Raw genomic sequence first — 26,404 nt, 5'->3', positions numbered from 1 at the left:
ACCCTCGCATCGCTTGCTTCGCTCGCAATGCTTCGGGCAGCTTTAATAACCTCCTCCACGCCCTAGTGGATGGTAGGGCATGAAATACCGCCTGTCGGCTCAAAAAACAGTGAAAAACCCCATGTCGACCTTATGACCAGTCGACCTTCCTCATGTCGACCTTTATGCAAATTCGACCTTAAGTCATGTCGACCTTGGCCCATGTCGACCTTAAGTCAGGTCGACCTTCCTGCCGGTCGACCTAATGACTGTAGACCTAAGTTCATTCTAATAGATGACCGCTTCCCCTTGGAACGTGCCACTGGAGAACTTGGTCAAAATTTAGTAATTTCACAACAACCGTTTCCTTTAGGGATATATGTTTAACTTTTTTTAATTTATTTTTTTATAGGGCTCTCAAGAGCAGGAGCAGGAGGCTATCACAATGCTCTTTGGCACAGGTCATGTTTTCTAGATTTTCTTTAATCATGTACTGGCGAGGCAGTCTCTTTTGTCAGAAGTTATCTTATCTGTTTCCACACAGAAATCCCCAAAGCATGACCTTTTTGGGATACTTACCAGATTGGAGTTGAAACCCTGCTGATTTTATGGCGGTGGAATTTGATGTGATCGAAAACCAGCCCTGTTGACTTCTTAGTAAAAGTGTCCAACTTTGTGTATTTTAAACGCTCATTGAAGTAGTCTGGATTCCGTGTAACTACTGAGCCAGTGTAACTACTGAGCCAGTGTATCCGTTCTCCTGTTGTATTTCTTCTGTATTTTACAATTTCCTTTCACGCTGGTTATGACTACATATAAATACATAAAACGTGTTGATTTTTCAGTCACATTATCTGTTTTTATGTCTGCACATAACTCTTCTTGATAAGGAAAGTAAGTGCGTTACCCTGTAATTGTTTCTATACCGCTGTCTGTGAATCCACTGTTGCTGCTGAGTGACCAAAAACCTTTTTATGCTCCCCCCTCCTCCAAATAGTAATTTAGAAATACTTGAGGCTCAGGAAAGATCAGAAAATTACAGCCAAGGTCACCCCAAGGACAATACAACAAGTTTATCCAAGGGTATATCACTAAACTCTGTCAAAGCCTGTCTAAATCCTCAAGATATTATAGCCACCGCATAATCCAACAAGAGATACCTCTATGATTTAAGGTGGACTGTGGCCAGCCTGAGATTGATCTGCAGAGAAGGACTGCATGTGAAACGCTGCTGGAATGATCTCTGGAACATTAACAAGTGGCTGTAGTAGATCATTAACAGGTTGGGGAGGTAATCTGGCACACCAGGATATTTGGTGTGTGCTGGAACAGAAGGAAAATGTTTGTTTTTCCAGGACTAAGTGGTATTAATCATTATTCTGGTGGCTAGCACCGTCCATTATGCCAGTTTTGGGCTTATTCAGAGACTGGGTCTTTGGGCAGTTGCCAGACTGTACCTTACGTAAATACCACTACAAGCTCTTATCTGGCGTGGCTACGGTATAGGACAGGGGTGGCCAAACTGGTCCTTGAGATCTACCAACAGGTCACGTTTTCCAGACCACCTAGCTTCTCCAAACACACTTCCCGATCCGTTGGGACTGACATCATAAGTGGGTGGCGCGGTGGCATACGCCCGACCACTGAACTGCCAATCACCGGCAGCTCCCGGCGCGGCTGTATGGGTGGTCGGCGGATCGCCTGCACACACAGCAAGAGGCGCCGATTTATATATCATGCATCGGCTGTGTTGCACAGTCCTCACGATATATCTGTGACTGCCACCGTTCCGATATATCGATGGTGCACACTGGCCGATGGTGCATCGGCCGTTCAATTGGACAGCCGATATATTGGCCAGTGTGTACGCACCTTAACTGACACATTCTACAGATCCACAGGTGGCCTGGAAAACATGGACTGCAGGTATAGAGTATTTACACGGTTTCACTTGCTACTCTACAGACCGGTTAATATCCCGGATCATACTACATATGGATGGTAATTCAAGTAAATGGTGGGAAAATATGAAAAAAATTGATAACCATGGTCGTGTGAACCTATTGTACCAGTCGACATTCCGCACTGGCTGCCTTTTCACCTGTTGATAGTTTGAACATGTTGATCATTAGTGGGTCAACCCCCCTATTGTATATCATTGGATCACAATATCGAAAAACTTGCACAGCCTTATGCTAGGTGCAGATCATAACCTTCAATGTAAGCGATTGAGTGTGCACTCCTATAAGACTGGGCACTGCCCAGCAATGACCTATACATTATTGATACTGCCCGTCTCAATCGTTCCTGGTGCTTTGTGCACTATCACCGTGAAACGCATGCACTGTACAAGATGATAAACATTGAGCATTTCTGTGAATATTGGCATTACACCCAATTTTTTAAATTTTCTTGTCGGTTAGCTGTAGGACAAGATGTATTCCGTCACTGGCTGGTATCGGCACGATGCTTGTTGGTGCACATATTGGCCAGTTACGCTGCATGTGTTCCGGCGTACCGGTTGCCTGTGCGCGGCAAAACTTCTACTGAGACTTGTATCCCCACAAGGTAAGGCAGCTGCAATGACCTACTGACGGTGTCGGTAGGTCCACCCCATATAGCCGACATACACGATTTTTGATCATGTCATGCTCATCTATATAATTACTGTCGATTGTCTATACCAAACACCACTGCATGCAAGGAGCAGAAATGCGTATATTGACTGTAATGCTAATTTATAAGCACTTAGTGTTCATTCTAGCACTCGCCATCTTTGAAAATCCATGCAGTTCCTCTTCCCTGCCTGGGGTGTCGCTGTCTGCTATTGTGCTTCCAGCACTGTGTGGTCTGTATATCAGCACTGATATCCAAACCAGACCTGTGCTAGAAACACCACATCAGACAGCGACCCCCCAGGCATGGAAGAGGAACTGCATGGGTTTTTAAAGATGGCGGTTGCTAGAATGAACACTAAGCACTTATGCGGTGAGACCAGGCGTAAGCAACCTGTGGCTCTCCGGCGCTTGGGAAACTACAAGTCCCAGCATGCCTTGCCACAGTTTTGCTATTCGGGAGTGCTAAAACTATGACACGGCATGCTGGGACTTGTAGTTTCACAAGAGCTTGCCTACGCCCTGGTTAGACCACCCGAATCCGTAATCTTGTTTTCATACCCGTTGTAGCTATCTTGCCAGCCATGTCCGCGGCGCAAATTGGGTGTAATTATACATGACACGCAAAACTCTGCATAGACTGCAAATCTATATAGGTTTGTGTGATATGTAGGCTTATTTTCCCTTTTGTGTTTAGAGCATTGTACGACCTGAGTGTCGACACAATCCTTTCTTATGCGTCATTTGTTGCCTTTCAGTGATACCGTGCGCTACACCTCAGTCTGGATGTGGTATTAGACCTCACCTGTTTTCTGGAAGAGTATAATCTATGACCCGCTATTGAAGAGCGAACCATTACTCACTCCTAAATCTAGTTAATTAGCCTTTTCCAGCATTGTAAGTTTTGACCCCCGGTGTTTGCTTTTTATTACAGCCTGTGCTGTGCACCCCGGGAATTTGCTCACATGTCCCCAGTATGCATTGCATTTGTCAGGTCTTTGTGTTGTAGTGCTTTCCGCAGCTGCCTGGAATTTTATACCTGGCTCATGGGAAAGGTGTCTAACAAAAAGGTCTTCTGTAATGTATTTCAGACCGGCTCCCAAACAAAACCAGATTCCTCTTTCTGTGTGTGTTCTGATTCCCAGCTGCAATCCAGCAGCATTGTGTGTATTTATAAGTGTGGAGCTCAGTGCCGCACTCTTACCAGCAGATTCAGAACGGTGTCAGTCGGGTGAAATGCTCCCTCCCGTCATGGACAACGGGTGTATGAGTCATTTGGACTTGCCTGTTTTGTTGATATATTGGAGGCTGACTACTTTATTAAGCTGTAGGGCTACATTTCGGGGGATGCGGTCAGTTGGTCTACAGCATGATGGTTGACATGGGGGGAAAAGGTTGACATGGTTCTAGGTCGAAAAGTCATTAGTTCGACAGTGTCTAGGTCGACAGTCAAAAGGTCGACATGGGGTTTTTTGAGGTGACGTGCTGACAGGCGGTATTTCCTGCCCTACCATCCACTAGGGCCTTGATGGCTAACCTTGACACTCCAGCTGTTGTTGAACTACACATCCCAGCATGCTCTGCTTCAGGATTTGCTATTAAGCCATGCTTAATCTGTTGCAAAGCATGCTGGGATGTGTAGTTCAACAGCTGGAGTGTCAAGGTTAGCCATCAAGGCACTAGGGCGTGGTGGGAGAATAAAATAGTGTGCCCGAAGCATTGCGAGCAATACAGTGCACTTTAAACTGTGTCCATGTCGACTGTTGACATTCAGGTAAAAAAAAAAGTGAAAATCCCCATGTCGACTTAGAAATTGTCGAACTAATGACCTTTTAACCTTTTCCCATGTCGACCATCATGCTGTAGACCAAATGATCCCAACCTCATTTTGGACCCCAAGCAATTCATAGTGATCATAGCCCCGTTTCCTGCTATTGATACCATTTACAGCGCTTAGGCCTGAGCCAGCACGTGGCGCACCAGTGGCGCAGTGATACGACTCAGTGAGTCTAGTTCATGAGTCAATAGGTTGACATGGAAACGTTCAACCTCACTAATGGACGGTTGAGACAAGAATTAGGTCGACACATTTTTTTTTAGCCGACGTTCCGACAGGCAGTATTTCATGCCCTACCATCCACTGATGTGGATGGAGAATAAAAGCATAGCGGTTCCCTTTTTACGGTGTCCATGTTGACATTCCAGGAAAAAAAAAAGTGAAAACCCCATGTTGACCTAATGCAGTATTGACCCATTTCATGTGTCAAAATAAGCCATATCCACCTTTCTGTGGTTGACCCAATGCGTGTCGACTTCATATTGGTCGACCCAGAACCCTCCTGTATGCATTACCTGGGTACAGGCAGGGGAGTGCAATATGGCCGCTGTCGGATATGTCATATAGTGGCGTGATCTATTTTTATATACTTATGTGTCAGTAAATAGGCGTTTCATAAGGAAATGTTGGGCAATGCAGCATTTACCTTTTTTTTTTTTTTCTGGGGTGGATGATTAGATTCCAGCTTTATTACCTTCCAGGTAATTACAGACGTGTGTTGCCACTGCGGGTAGTAATGCCAGTGCTTGCCCAGGCTGTCATTTTTATTTATTTATTTATTTTCCTAAGTCCCTTCTCCCCGAAGCTGTAAATCTGGGATGTGTACGGAGAGTGGAGAACAAATGGCCAGTGGTTGTGCAGAGGGAGCAATGTATCAGGAAGTCAGGCGTTCCAAAGTGACTGGCTGAAGTGCAAAACCACTTGATCAAATGCCCCATCAGCTCCTTCCCTCCACTGCTCACAAGGCCCGGAGAGCGTTGCCGTTCCATCTTCAAGGAAGAGACGTTCATACACAGCGACACGGATGCAGAATGAATCCGGACTCCGCGTTTGTCTCGCTGCGGCATGATGTATAGTCTGGTACTCCGCTCTGCAGTTCTGTGCGTTCACCTTTTTACCCTGACCGCGCACACTCACACAAAAACTAGAATATCCTTCACCAGTTTAGACGGTACGTTCCAGTGTCCCCTTTTGGTGGGGTAATAGGCCGGTTTATGGTTTATCATGTGGGCATTGTGCAAAATACATTTTTGTTTTATTTGACATATCTCCTAGATCACATCCCAGAACGCCCTGCTATAGTTTTAGCATGGCCAAATAGCAAAACTGTAGCAGGGCATGCTGGGAGGTGTAGTTCAGCAACAGCTGGAGGGCCGAAGGTTCCCCATCCCTGTCCTAGGTGGTAAACAGAGGTGTTCATTACTTTTTTCCACATTATAAAAAGTCAGAGGGAATTGGTAATTATTTCACTTGTGGTGCTGGGGAGATCTGGAAAACATGGTTAGGGGTCACTGGGAACAGGGGGTTGGAAACTCTGGCTTAGATAGGCTTAACACAAAATACTGGATCTTTAACCCGGGACTGTAATAGAGAAAAAAATATATACTTTTTGCTGGGAGCTCCATTTTTTTTTCAATGGTGAACATTTTTGTATTGCGCTGCCCGGTCTATACCAATCTGATGCAAGTTGGCCCTCTTGAATAGGCATCCTAATTGAATTGTCTAGGGCAGCCTGAACAAGACGAATGCCGTGATTCAGATGTAATTATGGCTTAATATTGTCTTTGCCACCATTTAAATAATGTACTCATTTGCAGAGGTTCTTTCTGCCCTCTGCCCCATTATAATAGTAAATAGCCCTGCAGGGTCCTGACTGCATTGAACCCCCCTCCCATGGAGTTGTGTTGTGGATCCTTCCAAACTGAAAAGCCCTGAAAAATCTGTACATTACAATAGCTGGTGGTGTGGGGAGCCCTGGGGGTGTCTAACGCCATTCACTGATTTCACACTTGTTCCCATCTCAACACAAAACAACGTTTTCCAAGATCCATTGAAAGTGAATGAGTTTTGCTGTTATGCAAATCATTGTTTATACTGTTAATTCACTCTCTCCATTCTGACTGTGCACCGTTGACTCTTGTATGCATTATAAGGAAGGGCGCAGTAGAGCAATGGGTAAATAAGGGGGGCAAAACATTCCGAATACCTGCAACACTCTATTGTTACAGAAGTAAATAGTGTCTGTTTTTGTTTTGCTATGGTTTTGTTGTGTGATGTGTCTTGTAGCTTTCACTTGTTAATTAAAGTATTTGTGTGGCTTTATTAACAAATCTACTTCCGAGCGACCTGACAAAGGACTTTTCTGATAGAAAAGAAACAAAACAATACAAAATGAAAATCCAATTGTCACAAGGAACCAGCTGGTATGAACTCTTTTGGGTCTTGTAGAATAAAGCTTCTTAATTAACTGTTAAGGGGCGTACACACCACACAACTTTTTTTTTTTTTTTAACACTATTATGCCCACGCCTAGTGCCCATGCACTTTAACGATGTGCACCCCATTAGGTTTAATGACCAATGTCCTCAGTCATCTTATTTGTTACCAGTTATTTATTTAGCGCACACGTCCCGCAGAGTTTTAGATTATTCACACCCATCCCTGCCCCATTGGAGCTTACAGTCTATATTTCCTAACATATATTAATTCTAGGGTTAATTTTGTTGGGAGCCAATTGGCCTACCAGTATAATGTGGGAGGAAACCGGAGTACCTGGAGGAAATGCACGCAAGCATGGGGAGAATATACAAACTCCGCACAGTTAGGGGCCATGGTGGGATAGAACCCATGACCTCAGCGCTGTGAGGCGGTAATACTAACCATTACATCGTCCGTACTGCCCTGAACATGCAGTAAAATTTTGATTATATCGTCAATGACTGCACGTTCTGAGGGGGGGGGACGGACGGGTGACATTACTGAACGATATTGCTTAGTGTGCCGTTTGCCTGGGAGTTAAAGGTACATCTCTAAGACATTGCTCAAATAACACATCTTATAGTGTGTAGCCAGTTTATCTCACTGATAACTTCCGTCACTGCAATCTGGCTGGTGGTTCTCTTATAGCATTTATTGATTTTGTTATTCCAACATGCACGATAATATAACTGAGTACTATACGTAGGGGGTCGTAGCGATGTTGGCATGTACAGATTGCCCACCCTGCCTAGAAGAGTGTCCCGTGACCCCAACTTTCCGATGATGCAACTTACGTAATAGTTTGTTTGGGAACTCTAAATACTATGTGTGTGTGTGTGTGTGGCTTTTAAATGTGTGATTGGCGATGTAGCCTTCATCCTGATTGACTGTCCATCCTTGAATTACATTTTTTTTTATTTTTGCGTTTAATTTGGCTTAACTAAATGGTCCAGTGAGCGTCCACCATTGTTTTACATGGGTAGATGGCCTGAACTCTAACAGTCATCATACTTGGTTCGCACCCACTTAAACCTCTAATATGCTGCTAGTGTATTGCCTTGTATAGACGTCGAATAGGTGGTTGCCGTAATGCTACATGACCCTGAGGGAGCCTCCTTAATTCATCTCCCCTCACACAAAACTCCCCGTTCTCCTGACTCTGAGGACCATAAAATGTACTTGTCAGACCCAGGTAGTTATGGGATGAAAGGCCCCTTTGATTAACTGCGGCTAAGTTGGAAATGACAGACTCATTTTTAAAGTGAAGGAGAAAGGTCTGTTGGTATTTAGGAGAAGGAGGGGGGAGAGGTGTTGGGGGGAGGTAACAGGACGGTGCAGTTGTTAGCTATACAGTACCTGCTTGTGTGCGAACAATTGAACCATTAAGGACCTAGAATCCATTTGTTTTTGTTTGCGATTGTGTTCTCTTCCTGCCTTTGTTCGTTGTATAAATCCCTTTTTAGCTTGACTTCCCTTATTTATAGCTTTATGTGCTATATACTATACTTATTTCAAATAGTTGTAGTTTTACTTGCAGAGAAGATGGAGAGTTTCCAGACACCCCCTACAAAGGAATAATGACTTATTTTTATAATTGTTCACATTGCCTGCTTGCATTTATGTAACATATTCTGTATTTGGCCAATGCAAACTAGCATTTCATCCATAGTTGAAGGTAGAACAGTGCCAACCAGTGGTCACATTTTTACAAATGGTAGAATTCATGCTTTGCGTTGTATGGTTGGTATGCAGTCCTATTGCCAACATGCATTATGATGACACGGTCAAAATGTCGACATGAGAGAAAGTCGACCAATTTTTCGGATTCCTTTTCTTTGAAATTGATTTGTTCTTACTTCACGATCCAAGTGGGAATCGAGTTAGATTATAATAGTGTGCCAAGGGACAGGGCTGCCGAGAGGGGAAGGGGGGGGGGTAACTAATTACCCGGGCCCAGGCTTGCTCCCACCCCTCCCCCCCTCGACTTTAGAGTGTTTTTTTTTCACCCCCTCTAAACATTTGGGGGTGTGGCCTAACCTCATGAGGTGACCATGCCTCCCATGATTAGGCCCCACCCCTAAAATTTTACCCGGGCCCGGTATTCCTCTCGGCTGCCCTGCCAAGGGAGCCCATGACTTTTTGACAAGTTGATAAATGTCGGCAATTTGACCATGTCTGTAGAATGCATGTTGGCATTTTGCCTGTCTGAAAATCATCTTGGACCCGCATGGTTTATATGGAGAAGCTTTGTCATATGATGGTAGTAGAGACAAATCGTACCTCATGCCTCATTTACATCTACTACTAAAGTAATTGTTTGCAGTCTCATGACTGTGGAGTTTCACCCCCAACTATGCAGTTGGGTCCGGGACGTGGTAAGGGGCACAGCATTTGTTGGCACTGGAGAATTCTCTGATCTCTCCTGTGTTAACCTCTTATAGACCTTAATGAGGGTTATAGCAGAAAGAGGGCATCTCGCCTTTATCCCAAGAACTAGTCGGGGCAGCCACCCACTGGTAAAATCGTGATATATTATTTTAATAAATGTATTTGTCACTCTCGATAAAATTAAGAAATGACTCCATGATAACTGCACCACGTACCTCGTTGCGCCTAGGTTACGGTGATGGGTCTCCCAGGGCAGGCTTGTGCAGTCGCCCATTTTCAGTAATTATCCATCTGGTTCGTACACCTGGGCAGCTCCTCTGTAATCTGCATTTACGGTTTAAAGACACTGGAGGTCATTTTGTGTGAGAGCGAAAATATATTCTAGGGACATATAATCGCAGCACAGCTGTATTAAGCTTACTCTAATATTTTTTACTCCTAAAAATATAATGTGAAAAATGTATCCGCTGTGGATATTTCCATGTGTTCTGCAGTCATTTCATAAAAAAAAATGTGACCGCAGATGTACCATTTTATGACGTTTATTGACCCCTTTTATGAGTATTTTAAAAATAATGGGGCATATGTCTAAACCCTTTTTGGTAATCGAAAACCTATTTGTGTGAAGAACCGTGCCGGATCTGTGGATGGGAGGTTCATCGATCTAGAATACTACTTGTCCCTTTTGTGCATTGGCGCCACCTTTCTTCAGCTATTGATAACACTTGTTCTGGCACTCGGTTTTTATATAGCTACAGTACCACCAATCTAATCTGTTTTATTTAATGGTTCCAGCAGTTCTGTCCTATGTTTTTCAAATGGATACGTCCCAAAATGTTCATCCTGGACTCCAGACATTTTTTTTTCTTTCTTTTTAAAACTGTAGAGTTGCTGCCAATGTTCTTTTTTTAATAGGCACAGCTCTTTATAGCCGAACTGCTATAAGGGTAAAGGCCACCCGTTTTATTATAGTGCCGGCCTTGAAATGGGAGGGTGGATCCACACGGTCTAGATACAGTCAACATCATATGCTCGAAATGAGTACAGGGTCAAAAGGTCGACAGACAAAATTTCCACAGCGGTTAAGGTTGACCGGTACAAAAGGTAAATGCGTTGACTATATGGTGTCGACTGTCTCTCGATAATGTAGACCTATCCTCTGGATATCTGCAGTATAGGTTTGGTGGCAACCGTTAAGGCCCCCATACACTTGTGCAAGGTATGGGGGCCTTAACGATTGCCACCCTACCTCACCTTTGCACCTACCTCACTCATGCACACCTAGAAAGTGGACCGAGATAAAGTACCGGCTCATAGCTGCCATGTTACGTGCTGTGTGTCAAAAATGACAGTAAGAAACTGGTTGGTTGGTAGCTTATGTCTTTCTACTTTATAACACTCCAAATGCTTAGTGCTAGCGCCCCCTAGTGCCTGGGCTCATAGAATCCAATTCTACTTAGAGCACAGAGAGAGAATTGTCCTCTCTGTGACAATAAGCTAGTTAATTGGCCCTGAAGGTTCCTTGCAGCATTGTTCTGTGCTTCTATAGAACTTCCTTGTATTCCACTGAACTCTGTAGGGTAAGAATGGAAGCTGGTCAGAAAGTACATACGGGTCACCTTTTTGTTTTGTACCATTGCCATCAAAGCACATGTAACAGTCTTTTAATACAGTGCCTGACATCCTTCTTATAGACTGGAGCGCTGACGGTGAAGTCTGTGCCTTCCCCACCCTGTTGTGCATGACGTGAGCTCAGAGTAACTGTCCCTGTTTTTCTTGCGGATTGGCACCGGTTTGGCCAGATGAGGAGGTGCCGGGATAGCAGTTACACAGCACAATGCCCTGGAATCCAGGCTGTCATAGTAGAGGGAAGGCACAGTCACCAGGGGAGGGGACATAGCACTCCTTGCTCCTTGTCACACAGTATTCCACTCTGACTTCTGTCCTGTCTCCGGTAGTGGCTGCTCCACCAGCACTAGAGAAACGGTCTCTCCCCAGAGGTAATAACCCCCGAGGTGTAAGGCTTTGGCTGGCTGTAGATTCCACTGCCTGCACCTGTCTCAGAGCTGGAATACCTCCCTGCTAGGAAGTTATGCATGCTATGAAGTCCTGTTTTACAGGCAGGTCGTGCTTCTTGGACTTGTAGTTCTACTGCGTGGGTTATATAGCTCCGGGATTACAGTTCAGAAAACGGAATAGCCTGTTTAGGATTTCAGCAGTAAAGGACTACATTCCCTGTGTAACGTTACGGCTGCAGTCCCTGGAATGTTGTGAAGCTTTCGTCCCGGTTACCTGAGAGGGGGGGTGTAACATGTGCCTGTTGGTGGCTGTTGGGTGCACGGAGAAGCTGCAGTGTGTGTTCAGTTGTATGCCTGTGCCGTGCGTTCATAGTTGCAGCTAATGCTAGCCTGCAGGTGACAGTCACAGCTTATGAAATGCAGGTGAAGACTACTAATGTGTTTTGTCGGTGAGGGTAACGTAGATACCATCCTGAACTCTTCGCCTCACACTAAGTTGGTGACTCTTCTGTGACCGGCAGAAGCGGGTGTCTAGTGTCCCCCTCCCTTTCTGTTTTTTTTTTTTTTTTTTTAGCAGAAAGTGCGCTACTAGCACCTCTTCATTTTTGTGCGGTTCGGTCATTACGTTTTAATTGTTTCTGTTTTAAAGGAATGTTAATGAAGGGTTATACAGTGAGGAATTTATTTTTCTTTTTTAATTGGAATTTTTTTTTAAAAGTTGGTATAGCTGGTTCTACTGGTTCAGTGGAATACAGAGAAAACCGACAAGGCGCATTCTCCTGGGAGTCTATAACTACAGAAGTATCCGTCCCCCCTCTCATTGTGTTCTTTGAGGTCAGTGTTGTGTGACTTCCTAAGCCGGTGTTTTTGTTTCCAGACTCCTTTTTTTTTCTTTTTTTTTTGAGTGTTGTGGTTAAGTATGTATTGTCCTTCTTTTTAATCCATAGTAGCTTTAGACCATTGAATGTGGACTGTAAACGGACTATACCGGTCCACAAGTCAGAGGAGCCTGCAATCTCTGTTAGGTGTGTGCTAATTATTGTATGGTTTGCGTTCTCGGTTTACTGCATATGTACTAAGCCTTGTGAAGTGATTAAAGTGGACGGGAATAAGCTATCAACCAATCGGCTCCTAGCAGTCATTTTTCAAACACAATCTGTAACATGGCAGTTTGGAGCAGATTGTCTGGTACTTTTATCTCCACCCACTTTTTTCTCTCTCTCTCCCCAAGTCTTAGTATATATGCCCCATATTTTCCGTCGTAGGTTTTTTGTAGTGTGGATTTTTTTTTTTTTTTTAACGACTAGGTTACAATTAAGTTTTGCAGGTAGTCTATTATTGAGTGTAAAGAGGAAGATTTATTTGTATTACTTATTTATGTAAGTTCCTTCACGGAAAATTTAATTATCGTGTAACGCACTTTGACAAATGTCTTCAAAAGGTAAATCTGTTTTAAAAAAAAAATAATTGCACAGAGCTGTTGAACTTTGGATTCCTTTTGGTTGTTGTGTTTGTGTGCGAAGCAGATAGTGATCTCATTTCTCCCACTAGGCATTCTTTGTACAGGTGATGACGGGCTGATTAGCAGCATACATTGCTGTACTTTTTTCATACTTCTAATCCTATATACACGTCTGAGTCACTTGCTGATACTGAACTCTCCCGCATGGCACTTATTAAGCTAGTTTTCTAATCTCACAGGTGTGGCTTCTACTCCTGTCGCATTAGGGACACAATTGCTAGGTGCAGGTGACAAAGGCAGAGGTGTGTGTTATTTCTTCCTTGTCAGCTTCACCCTGGCTGTCTAGCAAGCCTGGCAAAGCAAATTGGGAAGCCGGCATCTGCGTTCCACAGCATGATGTCCTCCACCTAGTGTTTCTGTGATGAGCTTGAATACAAAAGCTGTTTTGATTGGCTTACCGTTTCTTAACCGGTTCTCCTCCTCTCTCGCTTTCCTTGCAGAGTGGCCATTGCCGTTGGGACTAAGAATGAAGAGGACAGTCTCCTGTTTATACCTATGGCTTTTCCTACAACTTCCCCTGATCAGCTCTTCCACCCAGGTGAAATACAAAGTCGACGAAGAGCAGCCACCTAATGTGTTAATCGGAAGTTTAGCTGCCGACTATGGCTATCCAGATTCCAAGCACCTTTACAAGCTGGAATTGGGACATCCTTACCTCCGTGTAGATGGAAAGACCGGTGATATCTATACAACAGAGACAGCCATTGACCGCGAGAGCCTTCGTGAGTGCCAGAACTTATTCCCAGGCACAGCATGCTTCCTAGAGTTTGAGGTGTCCATGACGGACTTAATGTCCCCAGTCCCGAGGCTACTCGACGGGCAAATTGAGGTTTTGGACATCAATGACAACACCCCTAACTTTGCCTCACCGGTCCTCACGCTGTCCATTCCAGAGAACACGAACATAGGAATGCTCTTCCCCATACCGGCAGCTACTGACCGTGACTCTGGGGTGAACGGGGTGGCTTCTTACGAGCTGATAGTCGGGCCTGAAGCACATGAACTTTTTGGACTGCAGGTAGCTGAAGACCAAGATGAAAAGCAACCTCAGCTGATCGTCATGGGAAATCTTGACCGCGAACAGAGAGACTCTTACGACCTGACCATTAAGGTACAAGATGGTGGCAAGACTCCAAGAGCCAGCAGCGCCCTATTGCGCATTTCCATCCTTGACACCAATGACAACGCTCCTAAATTTGAGAAGATGGCTTACGAAGCGGTGTTGCCCGAGAATAGCCCAATGGGGCACTCTGTACTACAGGTAAGCGGCGTGTGCTAATGTTTTAATCTTTCCAACTTGTATTTCCTTGGCTCTTCCATTCTATTTAGGATTGCAAAGGTTTGGCAAAAGGCTGGATAAGAATACCTGTGTCCTTTTTTTTTAAATATGATTTATTGATCAAATTTAAACAATCTGGGGAGTGGTAACTTTATTTCAAAACAATTTTTTTTTGTTTTCCCTTTGTTTTGTTATCGGTTCATTTTATTGGCCTGGTAACTGCGGATCACATCAAATAACCAATTATTGAATTATGTGTAATTGCTTAAATTTCCCCAGAATGCGTTTAATTTTATGTTATGGTTACTATGTAGATAATCTAACAAACCAATTTGTGAAATCGCATAGAGATGACCTTTTTTTGGAGATTGTCACTGATGTCCCCACAGTAGGGCAATATCCAGGCAATTTGCCAAAACCTATCATCTCCTCTCAGCCAATCTGATTTTGATACGGCTTAAATGGCCTTGTTTTCTCCCCATTCCGAGGTGTCAGGAGGGACATAGTAATTTGCCGCGCTCCAGTAAACAGAGATATTTTTGTCCTTTTGCCGAAATAAACTTTTAAATGGGATTGCGCAGAAGGTAGGAGTATGAGCGGAAAGGTTTGACGGCCCTTATACTGTAGATCATCTAGCGTGCATCCAGTCTTATTTGTATGACATAAATGTTACCCAACGACTCCTCTTCCTCTGCCGTGCAGGACACAAACAGCTGCTATTTTCTGTCCCATCTACTGAATGGTGAAAATATTTAATAATGTTAGAAAACAAATTCTAAGTACCACTATGCCTGGGGCAAACTGGTCTCTATTCCTGAATGTCGTATACCGTAGGAAGAACCAGTTTTGTATATTTTTTTGTTTATTACAATGGACATGCCTTTTCCTCTTCATACAATTTATTCCATGTGACTGACTGCTGTACAGGATTTTTTGCATTCCTTGCATGCGATTTGTCTCCGGCCTGACTACGAACAGGTTCAGCAAGTTTTTTAATGGTATCTTATTTCACAGTCTAGTATCAGGTAAATGCCTCCAGGTCTGACTCATGTGAACTAGAATTTAGTACACTGTATTCCTAATGTGACCCATGGTTTTGTCCTGGCATTGCGGAACATTAGCCGGCGGGACACAGTGTGTAGCTTAAGGATTGTGCAATGCTTGTTCCTTCTCAGGGGGGTCTGTCAGACGAAAGATACATGGGATTGGGGGGATCTTGGTGGTCCGCATCCTTATGTTAGTGCTACATTCAAGGTCTGTGTTGTTTCCAGAGGCTTTTTCATCGCTGTCTAGTCTGTACATAAAGACATTTTTTTAATTTGGCCATTGCCTAATGTTAATATAAAAAATAAAAAACGGTGTAATGAGACTTTCTGTTGCACTTCAGTGCCCAGCATTTAAGAAGGTGTTCTCTGTACTGCCAAGTCTTTGTCCATCGGCCCGTGTTATTCAGGCATTCTAATTGTACAATAGGGCAATGTAGGGCCTTAGTCTAGGGGCGCGTTGATGTTGCTGGCAGTGGTGCCAAATCTTGTAAGTCCGTAAATGTCAGAATGAGGGAAAGACGCCATGAAGTTCACTCACATACTATAGAAAAGGGTAGTGTAATTCTGCCTAGCATATATTGTAGCTGAGCAAGTACCAAAAGCAAATATAACGCGGTTTTAAAAATTCCCTTTAAACCATTTTATTAAACTAAAGAATTTTGATAGATAAAATTGGTTTAAATGATGTGTGCGTCATTGACGGTAAAGAACAGTTAAATGGTCTTTTAAATGTTATGCCTGCAGGCAACCAGACCTCCCTTGTAACACCTTGACCTGTAAAGGCCTTCAGATCACCACTAGTGTGGCACCTGTTAATGGAAGAACTGTAAACTTTAGCTCCCTGAGGACAGGCAGGCAAACATAGGGAAGAAATAAACAATGGAACTTAAATATTAGTGGAACAGTGCCACCTAGTGGTCCCGTTATTGTGAAGTAAACTGACAAATTATAACACTGTAGAAAACTCTTGACTAGGGCTCCAATCGATTACTTAAACCCCTTTCACACCGCACAAATAACCCGGGTCCGACCCAGGAATTTGCCGGGTTGCCTCGGGCCTCTGTGCGGTGTGAAAATACCATTTTGAAACACCCAGGTACAGTAACCCAGCAATCCAACCCTTGTTAAAAGAAGGGTTTTACCCCCATTGCTGGGCCGTCTGAACAGGTAACCCTTGTCGAGCGACTCAGGTCCCTTTCACTGCTATGTAGGAGGAAGCCCCAGCCCAGCTCCACCCAGCCCCCTGGATGACATCAGCGACCCGGCTATAAGCCGGGTAGCTATTTGCCACAGCTAGAGCAATTGGGTCGCGTCTGGGGCGGACCAGTGACCAAATCCCGTGTGTGACCCAGCATTTGCTATCTGAAAGGATTATAAGCACGTCAATGTCTATTTTATTGTCATTTTTCTCTAATATGTTGTCACTCTTGACAGACCATACAATGTATCTTATTGAGGACTTGTTATATAGTCACAAAGCTAATCCGTCTTTCTCCCGTCCTCCCATCATTCTGTTGTATGAGTTTAAGGCAGAGCAAGGCTGAGAACCAAGGTTTCAATCCATTCAGTGGCACATTGATCATAGCGCTGCCCCACATTCTAATTGTTTAGATCATCGTTTCAGTGGGTTGAAAGTCATGCTTGTCACGGGCGAATGGCTTTGACACCATCAATATGTGATCAAAGCAGTCCTCGCACTTCACGGCTGTATTGACCCCTTTGACAGCTATTCATTTCACAGCAGTCTGGCTTATCAAACCTTAAAAATGTAGTGCTGTGGTTTATTTTTTTTATAGTTTTAAATTTTTTTTGAATATATTTAATATTTTTGTTTCCCTGTGTCAGAAATAAGCACGCAACAGTACAGAATAAATACGCGTCTGGCAATTTATTACATTTAATTTGCAACAAACAGTACGTAGAATGTTCTGCTTCTGTAGGCGAAGTAACCTGCTGATTTCATTCCTGTTATCTATTAACGCTTTTTAAAACAAAACATATATTTAACACTACTATGTAGCTTTTAATTCATCAATTGATTTTGTGTAGGAATGTCAAAATAACCCACTACCCCCTCCCACCATTGCCTACTGTATACGACATAAAAGGATCTTTTTTTATTTATTTGTTACATTTAGCTTGACCTTTTTAATGTGACCTCAACACTTTTAAAAACAGTCCATTTTGGTTCCTCCTTTCCATTATTTCTAACTTTGCTTCTGCAGTTGTCCTGTACTTTGTTACATGACACTGCTGTGTAACATAGACCTGTTTTTCTTGAATGGAATGCCATGTGAACAGACAGGTGTGTCTTACTGAAGAACAGATGTCCACAATCTTTCATGAACTTTTCTGTATATATCTCACTGAAAATGTAGCATGTGTTGAACCCTTATCACTCAACTAAGCGTCTAATTTCTGTTTGTTTTTTCTTCTATTTTTCCTTTCCTCGCAGGTGAAAGCCAACGACTCTGACCAGGGAGCCAATGCGGAGATTGACTACGCGTTTCACCAAGCCTCAGATACTGTCCGCCGGCTGCTACACCTGGACAGGGCAACGGGTCTGATAACTGTCCAAGGTCCCATAGATCGCGAAGACGTTGGAACACTACGCTTCTCCGTGGTGGCCAAGGATAAAGGATCCAATCCCAAATCTGCTCGCACCCAGGTTACAATCACCATACGCGACACCAATGATAACAAGCCTGTGATTGACATTAGAGGATTCGGCCTGGTAACTCATCAGGATGGCGTAGCCAACATTTCAGAAGATGTGCCAGTGGAAACGCCTGTGGCCTTGGTACAGGTTTCTGATGTGGATGAAGGGGAGAATGCTGCCGTCACCTGCGTTGTGGCCAGGGATGTACCCTTTCAGCTGAAACAGGTTAGCGACACTGGCACGGACAGCAAGAAGAAGTACTTCCTCCAGACCACCACGCCACTTGACTACGAGTCCATAAAAGAGTACACTATTGAAATTGTGGCTGTTGACTCTGGTAACCCTCCTCTTTCCAGCACCAACTCTCTTAAGGTGCAGGTGACTGATGTGAATGACAACCCACCTGTCTTCTCCCAGAGCTTGATAGAGGTCAACTTCAAAGAGAACAATTCCCCCGATGATGTTGTCATGGAAGTTAGTGCGAGTGATGCAGACAGCGGGTCCAATGCTCAGATATCCTACTCCATTCTCGCGGACTCCAATTCTCGGGGCATCTTCTACATCAATCCAGACTCCGGACAAATTAGAGTCAACACCGTTCTGGACCGTGAGCAGCGGGAACATTACGACTTACATGTGGTTGCTACAGATAAAGGAACCCCCAGTTTAAAGGGCACTGCCTCTGTTGTAATTACTGTACTGGACTGCAATGACAATGATCCAAAGTTTATGCTGAATGGTTACAACTTCTCCGTCATGGAGAACATGCCCAGGTTGAGCCCTGTCGGCATGGTCACGGTCATAGATGCGGACAAGGGTGAAAATGCTCGTATCCATCTATCAGTGGAGCCAGACAGTGGAGAATTTGTCATCCAGAATGGCACAGGCACTATACTTTCTAGTATCTCCTTTGACCGTGAGCATCAGAGTACATACACTTTCCGGCTGAAGGCGGTGGATGGAGGGGACCCACCCCGCTCATCGTATGTTGGAGTAACTATAAATGTCCTCGATGAAAATGATAATGCTCCAGTGATTGTTGTACCTTCAAACATCACCTATGCCTATATTACCCCTTCAACTCACCCAGGTACACAGGTCAACAAAGTGAGGGCCGAGGATATGGACACTGGTGTGAATGCTGAACTCTCTTATAGCATTGCTAGTGGTAATCCCTTTGACCTTTTCCAGATAACGCCGAAAGGCGGTGAGGTCACCCTAGAAAAACAGATTTTAAGGAAGCACCATGGTCTCCATCGTCTAGTAGTAAGGGTGAATGATAATGGAAAGCCGCGAAGGCTTGGTACAGCTTTAGTTCATTTTTACATCAATGAAACTCTAATAAATCAGACTTATGTAGAGACTTTACTTGGTCACAGTCAGGATACACCATTAGACATTGATATTGCTGGGGATCCTGAATATGAGCGTAATAAACAACAACAACGAAACATCTTGTTTGGTGTAATAGCTGGCATTGTGGCAGTCATCATGGTCATTGTGGTGGTAGTTTTGATTAGATATTGCAGACAGAAAGAAGCAAAGAGTGGCTATCAGGCTGGAAAGAAGGAAACAAAAGATCTATATGCCCCAAAGCAGGGTAATAAAAACAACAAAAATAAAATTAAAGTCAAGAAAAGCAAGTCTCCAAAACCGCCAAAACCTGTAGAAGAGGATGAGGAAACTGGACTGCAGAAGTCCCTCAAGTTTAACCTAATTGACTCCGCTGGAGACAGTCCCCGAATCCACCTTCCATTGAACTACCCACCTGGTAGCCCAGACTTGGGCCGTCATTACCGTTCAAACTCACCTCTGCCATCCATACAGCTCCAACCCCAGTCCCCATCTGCCTCCAAGAAACACCAAGTAGTGCAAGATCTGCCACCTGCCAACACCTTTGTTGGCACTGGAGACAACAACTCCACTGGCTCTGATCAGTACTCGGATTACAGCTATCGGACCAATCCCCAGAAATACAACCATAAACAGGTAGGCGATTACTTTCTACGTGAGGCGTCCAAGGATGGCACTCTAGCATGGACTGACGTATGGTGATAACTTTCTTCAGGCGAGGGTTTAACGTATCTAGGAGTTCATGGGAATGCTTGTTGGCGTTGGCCCCATTATGATTATTTCTTTTAAATCTCCATTTATTCTGCAGGTGGGATGGCAAATCCATTGATGTTGAACCAAAGAACGAAATGCCATGTACTGTTGGCTGCACAATTGTATTGTAGGCCATCTGAATTTGTACAAGTCTCAATGAGCCTTTTTATGTGTTTTGTAGTTAAATTATTACATTAGTAGAATGGTCTGGAATTTTAATGAATTCTATTCAGTGTAATAGGCTAATGTGAGCTGGTTCTCACTATATCCTTATAGGATAAATTGTGCTTGCTTTGTTAAAGGGTTTTTGGCCAATTTAAATGCAAGGGTGTATGTGGGGTGGGAGGTTTAGACAACATCAGAGTTAAAAAAGTTTTTTAGCTTTGTGAACTGCTCTTTGCTTTTATTCTGGCTGCCATTGATAATGGTCTACCATTTTTGGTTTTGAGTGGAAGGTCTGGTGTGGTGTTTAACGTTGGCTTTTGGTAGAAAGGGGATTTCTATTTAAGCACCGGTGCATTGTGAATCTAACGCTGCTATCTTTTTTTTTTTTTTTTAATTCTTTTGTGGAACTTTTTAGAGTTGGTTTTAGTTCATTATTTTACCTTTTTTATTGCCTCTATTCGCATGGTTTATTGCTTAAAATTGGCTTTTCTCTTTCTAGCCTCTGGTCTCTACCAACTTTCTCTAACCAAATGTGTCCGTCGGCCGTACTAGTGCAAAACCATTAACCCCTCCAAAGCTTAAAGCAATTGCGGAAACAATCTTTTTAGCAGGAAAATAAGCCATTGGGAAGTAGGCCATCGTAAGGATGTTATGGTAGAATGGAACTTACAGGGAGAAGGGGCAAGGCTGATGTTTAAACCCTGTTAATGTTCTATCCTGTCTGCTTTGCATGTCCTCTATATTTAATACCCTGCTCCTCCTGTTGTTTTTGTGTAATGACACATGACTACACATTCTAAACATTAACTCAAGGGAGATAGATAATCGCTTGGCCCAGACTGCTCAATAAAAGCCATTGGGGTCCAAATTCCATGAAGTTTTGCTACGTCTGCAATGAAGGTTTTTGTTCTATTTTTATTTATCGGTCTAAAGTGCAATCTCCTTGGTATTAGAAATAAAAAAACAAGACTTTTTACACAAACAATTATAAGGTTTTGGTTTTAAGAAAAACGGTCTATAACCAAGTTACAGGAACGTTATTAGTCTATATGGCGTAATAAGAAACGGTATAAGTGGTACCAGGATGCCTTGCTGTTTGTTAACGATTACATTTGTCAGTGTTAAACTTTGTGCCTTCTATGTAAGTTTAAGCCCGTAGGACACTGTGTATTGCGTTTTTTTTTTTTTTTTAAAGCGCCAGTTTCATTTTTGTTAAAATAATGAAGGATTGTAGTAATGTTCAACAAAAAATCTAATTTATTTGTAGAGGTTCTTTAATGTAAACCATATGCTATGCACATTTGTAGGCTCTGTTAATCTTTTTTTTTTTTTTTTTTTTTATTACCTATCGATAATTTGTATATATCTGGAAATGTAGATGCAAAACTATCCTTAAAGATCCCCCTGGCGACCGGAATGAACTAATGGCTGCAGTGTAGTTTAATGCTTCGACTAAGTGATCAATACGCTTAAAAGAGATGTTGAATTTGATCCTTGTCGAGTTAAATTGCCGGACAGCCGAAATCTATATTTTTATAAGGACGGTGTACCGGGTGGGAAATGATGGGGGCAGGACTACCGGCTAATTGTGCCTTTTACATGTAGGGTTGGACGGATTTAAAAGACTTTTAAAACTAGATCAGTGTCCACTTTTTGTTATAAACCTGAGCATAAATATCCATTTGTCTGCATGGAGCTTCCTTTTTGTCGCAATGGACAGATAATACCGGAATAGCTCTGCAGTGCTCTGCTGTTGACACCAGAACAATCCGATAAGGCTTCTGTAGGGAAGCCCCTGTGACTATCGAGGTGCAGCACTGCATTTTGTTGCATCTCGGTGATCAGTGCTGCAGGTGATTGACAACTTGCAGCAGAGACACCTACGGTAATACACTGCAATCACACTGGTAATTCACTGGAATTTATATAGGAAACTTTTTGTTTTGCACAATAAATAATAGAATAGGCTGCTTACACACTCCTTAAGCACCTTCTTTTTTATTGTATTTTTTTATTAGCAAGAAAAATGTCACCTCAATTTGTCTGCATTGTAATGACCAAATACTGTGAATAACCATTATTTGTAAATAAAGATTTTGTTTTCCTTTTTTTAAAAAAAAATCATTCATCTCATTGTGGTGTGTTTTTTATAGATATATTTTTATTTTAACAGTGTTAATGTAGAGGGAACAGGGGGAAAGGTGGTGGTGGGGTTGGTGGTGGGGGGGGGAAGGGGGGTTATTGCTGTGGGATGCTGACTTTAAATATGTAATTGAAACTCCCCGGAGGCTTCGCTGAGTGCCTCCTGAAACATGCACAGCTTTCCCCCACTTGTCCGACGGCTGCAATTAAGGATGAAAAAGGAAGCGAGGCACACTTAGAGGCATATTAGCCGGTATTATAGGTCTTTTCACTTGTAATGGAAGTGATCCTAATGGTCAAAACGCTAATTAACTGAATGCGTTTTGGTTTCTATAAAATTTTTATTGTTGGTAGGTTTCAGTGTGAAACGAATATATAGTTGTAGTGATTGCACAGAATGAATATATATATATATATATTTTTTTTTATATATATAGAGTAACAATACAGGATGCACTGAGGTATGTTTACAGCACCGCTGCAAAAAGGGGGCGTGGCCAGCGGTGGTATTGCTATACTGCAACTCTTCTTGTCCGCTGGTCACTGTGGCCCATGGGTGGTGAAGGCACTGGGCAGGCTGCTTTAGCAGGTACAGTCTCCTGTGTAAAAATCGAGCCGGGCGCAGCACTGAGATAAAACAGGCCATTATGTAGACTAATATTTTAAAATTACCAAAAGTTTAATATTTGACTGACACACACGCACGCAGACTGGAATGAACCAATTCACGCAAGGGTTGTGAAATTGTCCAGCTACACTAATCCTCATTGGTTCAGACCAATGTATTCTCTTTAATTAATGAGATGATCAAGATCTGTCCTTGTACATCAAGGAGAGGGAATCTTTGGCCATCAAGCTGTTGCTTGAACTACATATCCCAGCATGCTGTGCAACAGTTTTAGCATAGCCAAATAGCAAAACTGTAGCAGGGCATTCTGTACACTGCTGCTACAGACACGACAAACCACCCTTCTTGACTCACCAGGTCCTTTGCGCCTCATCTTGCTCCAAGCGTGTTATTCACCCAAATTGTGTCTTAGTCGCAACACAACACAATATGTGCATCTGGATCGCTGGCGTCTTTGGCCTATATTCAGATCTGATCGCAGTACAAATTTGTTGTCAAAATGGGCAAAACCATGCTGCACTGCAGGTGGGGCAGATGTAACATGTGCAGAGAGAGTTAGATTTGGGTGGGGTGTGTTGAAACTGAAATCTAAATTGCAGTGTAAAAATAATGCAGGCGGTATTTACCCTGCACAGAAACAAAATAACTCGCCCAAATCTAACTCTCTTTATACATGTTACTGTGGCCCCACCTGCTGTGCAGCATGGTTTTGTCCATTTTAAGAACAAATGTGTACTGCGATCAGATCTAAATAAGGGCATTTGGGCCTTATTCTAGTTCACTCTTAGAGGCAAATTCCTTCTCAAATTGGCACAACCATGTGCACTGCACAACCATGTGTACATGCATAACATGTTAAGAGAGAGTTAGATTTGGGTGGGGTTTTTCTTCAAAGTGAGATCTATATTGCAGTGTAAAAATAAAGCAGCCAGTATTTTCCCGGCATCTCCCCGAGAGGCTCACATACAATTTGGCACTTGATGGGCCATTTTTCACATGTGCTAAATCGCAAGCGATTTATCACATGTAACTGGGAGCTGCAGTGGGCGGTGAGGAGCAGGGGGTGGTCATCATCATCTGTGGGACGCCGGGGCGAGTGCTTTTACTAGCGGGCATCGAGTCCTGACCTGGCCGAGCGGTGAACGCAGATATCATCAGCAGGATGGGCAGTGCAGTGGCGGGCATTCGATTTTTAAAATAACCTGTGAAATGACTGGTCATTCTCTGACTGGCTGAGACCAGCCAATCAGAGAACGGCCAGTCATTTGACAGGTTATTTTAAAAATCTAATGTCCGCCACTGCACTGCCCGTCCCGCTGATATCTGTGTTCACTGCCCGGCCAGGTCAGGACTCGACACCCGCTGCAGGCCCCGGTGTCCCGCAGATGATGACCGCCCGCCCCACTGCTCCCCCGGTCAGGCATATATAAAGGGAGGTCGGTGGTGATCTTATGTGCTGACCGTCTGACCTCCATGATCCGGTCTGATGCGCATGGGACAGCGTATCGGATAGGATCAGATGTCACACACCTGCGATTTTGGGCCGATTTTCACTCGGTTATCGGCCCAAAGGGACGAAATCGGCCCAAAATTGCATAGTGTATGTGGACCTTAAGAGTGAACTAGATTAAGGCCATTTGTGAGCTGACAGGAATACATTTGGGTGAAATAGAGCGCTTGGGGGATGTTGGGCACTCGCACCTGGCCACTTCAGCCTAGCTAGATGAGGACAGATCTGTAGGTTACATTGTGGTCTGATATCTAGGTGACTGGTAAAAGACCCCAAAGACTTGTCGGGCGCTATTCAATACCCTTTTATGAGCTGTGATGGCACGCTGTGCTGACTGCTTGCCGTCGCAGGTCAGTAATCAACTGTCCCCCCTGCACACACCATTTCCACCTTGCTGCGATTTTACAGTGAGGTGGAAACGGAGTGTGCAGTCGCCAAAACAGCGAGGCCTGCTGCTAAATGAGGGAATGCCCCGGAACGTTCAATAGGGTGAGCGGCCGGCGTGGGGGTTAAACGGCGAGGGTTGCTTGTTTACAGCAATCCTCGCCGTTTAACCCCCTCGCCAGCCGCATTGAATATGGACCGTTTTTGTTATTTTGGAAGGGTACTTTTGGGGTTTTCCCCAGTGTCAAAGTCTGTTGCCATCTGTCTTACATGTCACAATAGTTCCTTTAACGCATCTCATTTGCATAGTATGTCATACTAGGAATGTAGACATCCAGGTTTTGCCGAACAATAGCCATAGTACAGCGCTATACTATGTCTGTTGCACAAGATTGTAAGACGACTACCTGAGACGACGGCACAGCTGCTGATTAATGTCAGTTGTTGTGACCTAAAGCACTGCTGACAGCTTGTTCATACCCAGAAACCATGACAATTACTGGGGACTAGTTTCCCACACTACAGTGGAATGCGTCTGAGCCCCGGGCAGCCATACGATAGTTGTAAAGGTGTTTGTGTTGTCGTCATATTTTATTTTTTTAGCAGCTATAATATTCTTAGTTGTGCTGCTAACAGACACTAGCTGTTAACTTCTCCTGCCTGTTTTACGTTAATTAACTCCTAAATAAGGTATGAAAGTATGGAAGTGTATCTACTCAATGAATGTAGACCATCACCTGGCTGTCGGATCTTCTGGGAGAAGAGAAATGTACTAATTTGGAGAGAGATAAAGTACCACACAATCGGCTCCTAATTGTCATGTTGCAAGCTGCTGGCCGAATGTATTAATCCTTAGCAAGTGATAAAGTGTAGGGTGCTATATAGGGAACGCACCAGCCAATCTGCTCCTAACTGCCATTGTATAACCTTGTCTGTAACATGACAATTAGGAGCCAGTTGACGGGTACTTTATCACTCTCCACTTTATCACTTGTTAAGGCTTAATAAATGTGGGCCAGTGTTTTAAAAAAAAAAAAAAAAGACCTTTGGTGGCTGTTTGGGATCTATGCACTAAGCCTTGAGGAGTGAGAAAGTAGGAAATGAAGTAGGTTCCAACCAGCTCCCAACAGTCCTTTTTCTAACCCAGGCTGTAACATGGTAGGAGCTGATTGGCTGGAGTTTTATATCTCCACTTTATCTCACTCCCAGGCTTAGTACATTTGCCCCCATGGCAACAGCTGCGTGGTTTACCACCAGTGTTGATGGCAAATCTATATAGCTGGCCCATTAATCACTTATAAGGTGCCAAAATGGTTACTTAGTGCTGAACCTGGATGGATGGAGGTGGGCCTGCCCGTTGAAGTCATGTAGATCTACACCCAATATTGTTTCTGTATCTACTTATCTCCCAATAGATTTGCCGACTTGCAAATCACTAGGACAATCATTATGGTCCTATGGCCAGCAGAAAGGGGTGTGGTATGGGACTCCGACAGTCGGGATCCCGACAGTCATTATCCCGACGTCGGGATCCCGACTGGCCAGAGTCAGACAGCATGGCGAGTGCAAAAAAGCCCCTTGCGGGCTCGCTGCACTCGCCACGCTGCGGGCACGGTGGCTCGCTACGTGAGCCACCTATTCTATTCTC

At 43.7% G+C, this 26,404-nt stretch overlaps 1 protein-coding gene across 7 annotated transcripts in view; it reads left to right on the top strand.

Annotated features, from left to right (window-relative positions):
• Nucleotides 1-26,404, top strand: part of PCDH1 (protocadherin 1) — a 158,874-nt gene that overhangs the window by 12,303 nt on the left and 120,167 nt on the right. For 6 of the 7 annotated variants that reach the window (XM_083181495.1, XM_083181494.1, XM_083181493.1 and 3 more), the window contains exons 2-3: nt 13,278-14,098; nt 17,618-19,810. In XM_083181495.1, coding sequence (XP_083037621.1) covers nt 13,278-14,098; nt 17,618-19,810 — 3,014 coding nt within the window. Of the gene's footprint in view, nt 1-11,157; nt 11,298-13,277; nt 14,099-17,617; nt 19,811-26,404 lie in introns of those variants that run through there. The other variant, XM_083181496.1, reaches the window with a different exon arrangement.

The sequence above is a fragment of the Crinia signifera genome, chromosome 4 (genome assembly GCF_055691185.1).
Source record: "Crinia signifera chromosome 4, ASM5569118v1, whole genome shotgun sequence".
Lineage (NCBI taxonomy): Eukaryota > Metazoa > Chordata > Amphibia > Anura > Myobatrachidae > Crinia > Crinia signifera.
Note: the sequence above shows the minus strand (reverse complement) of the source record. Positions and strands in the feature narration are given on the sequence as shown.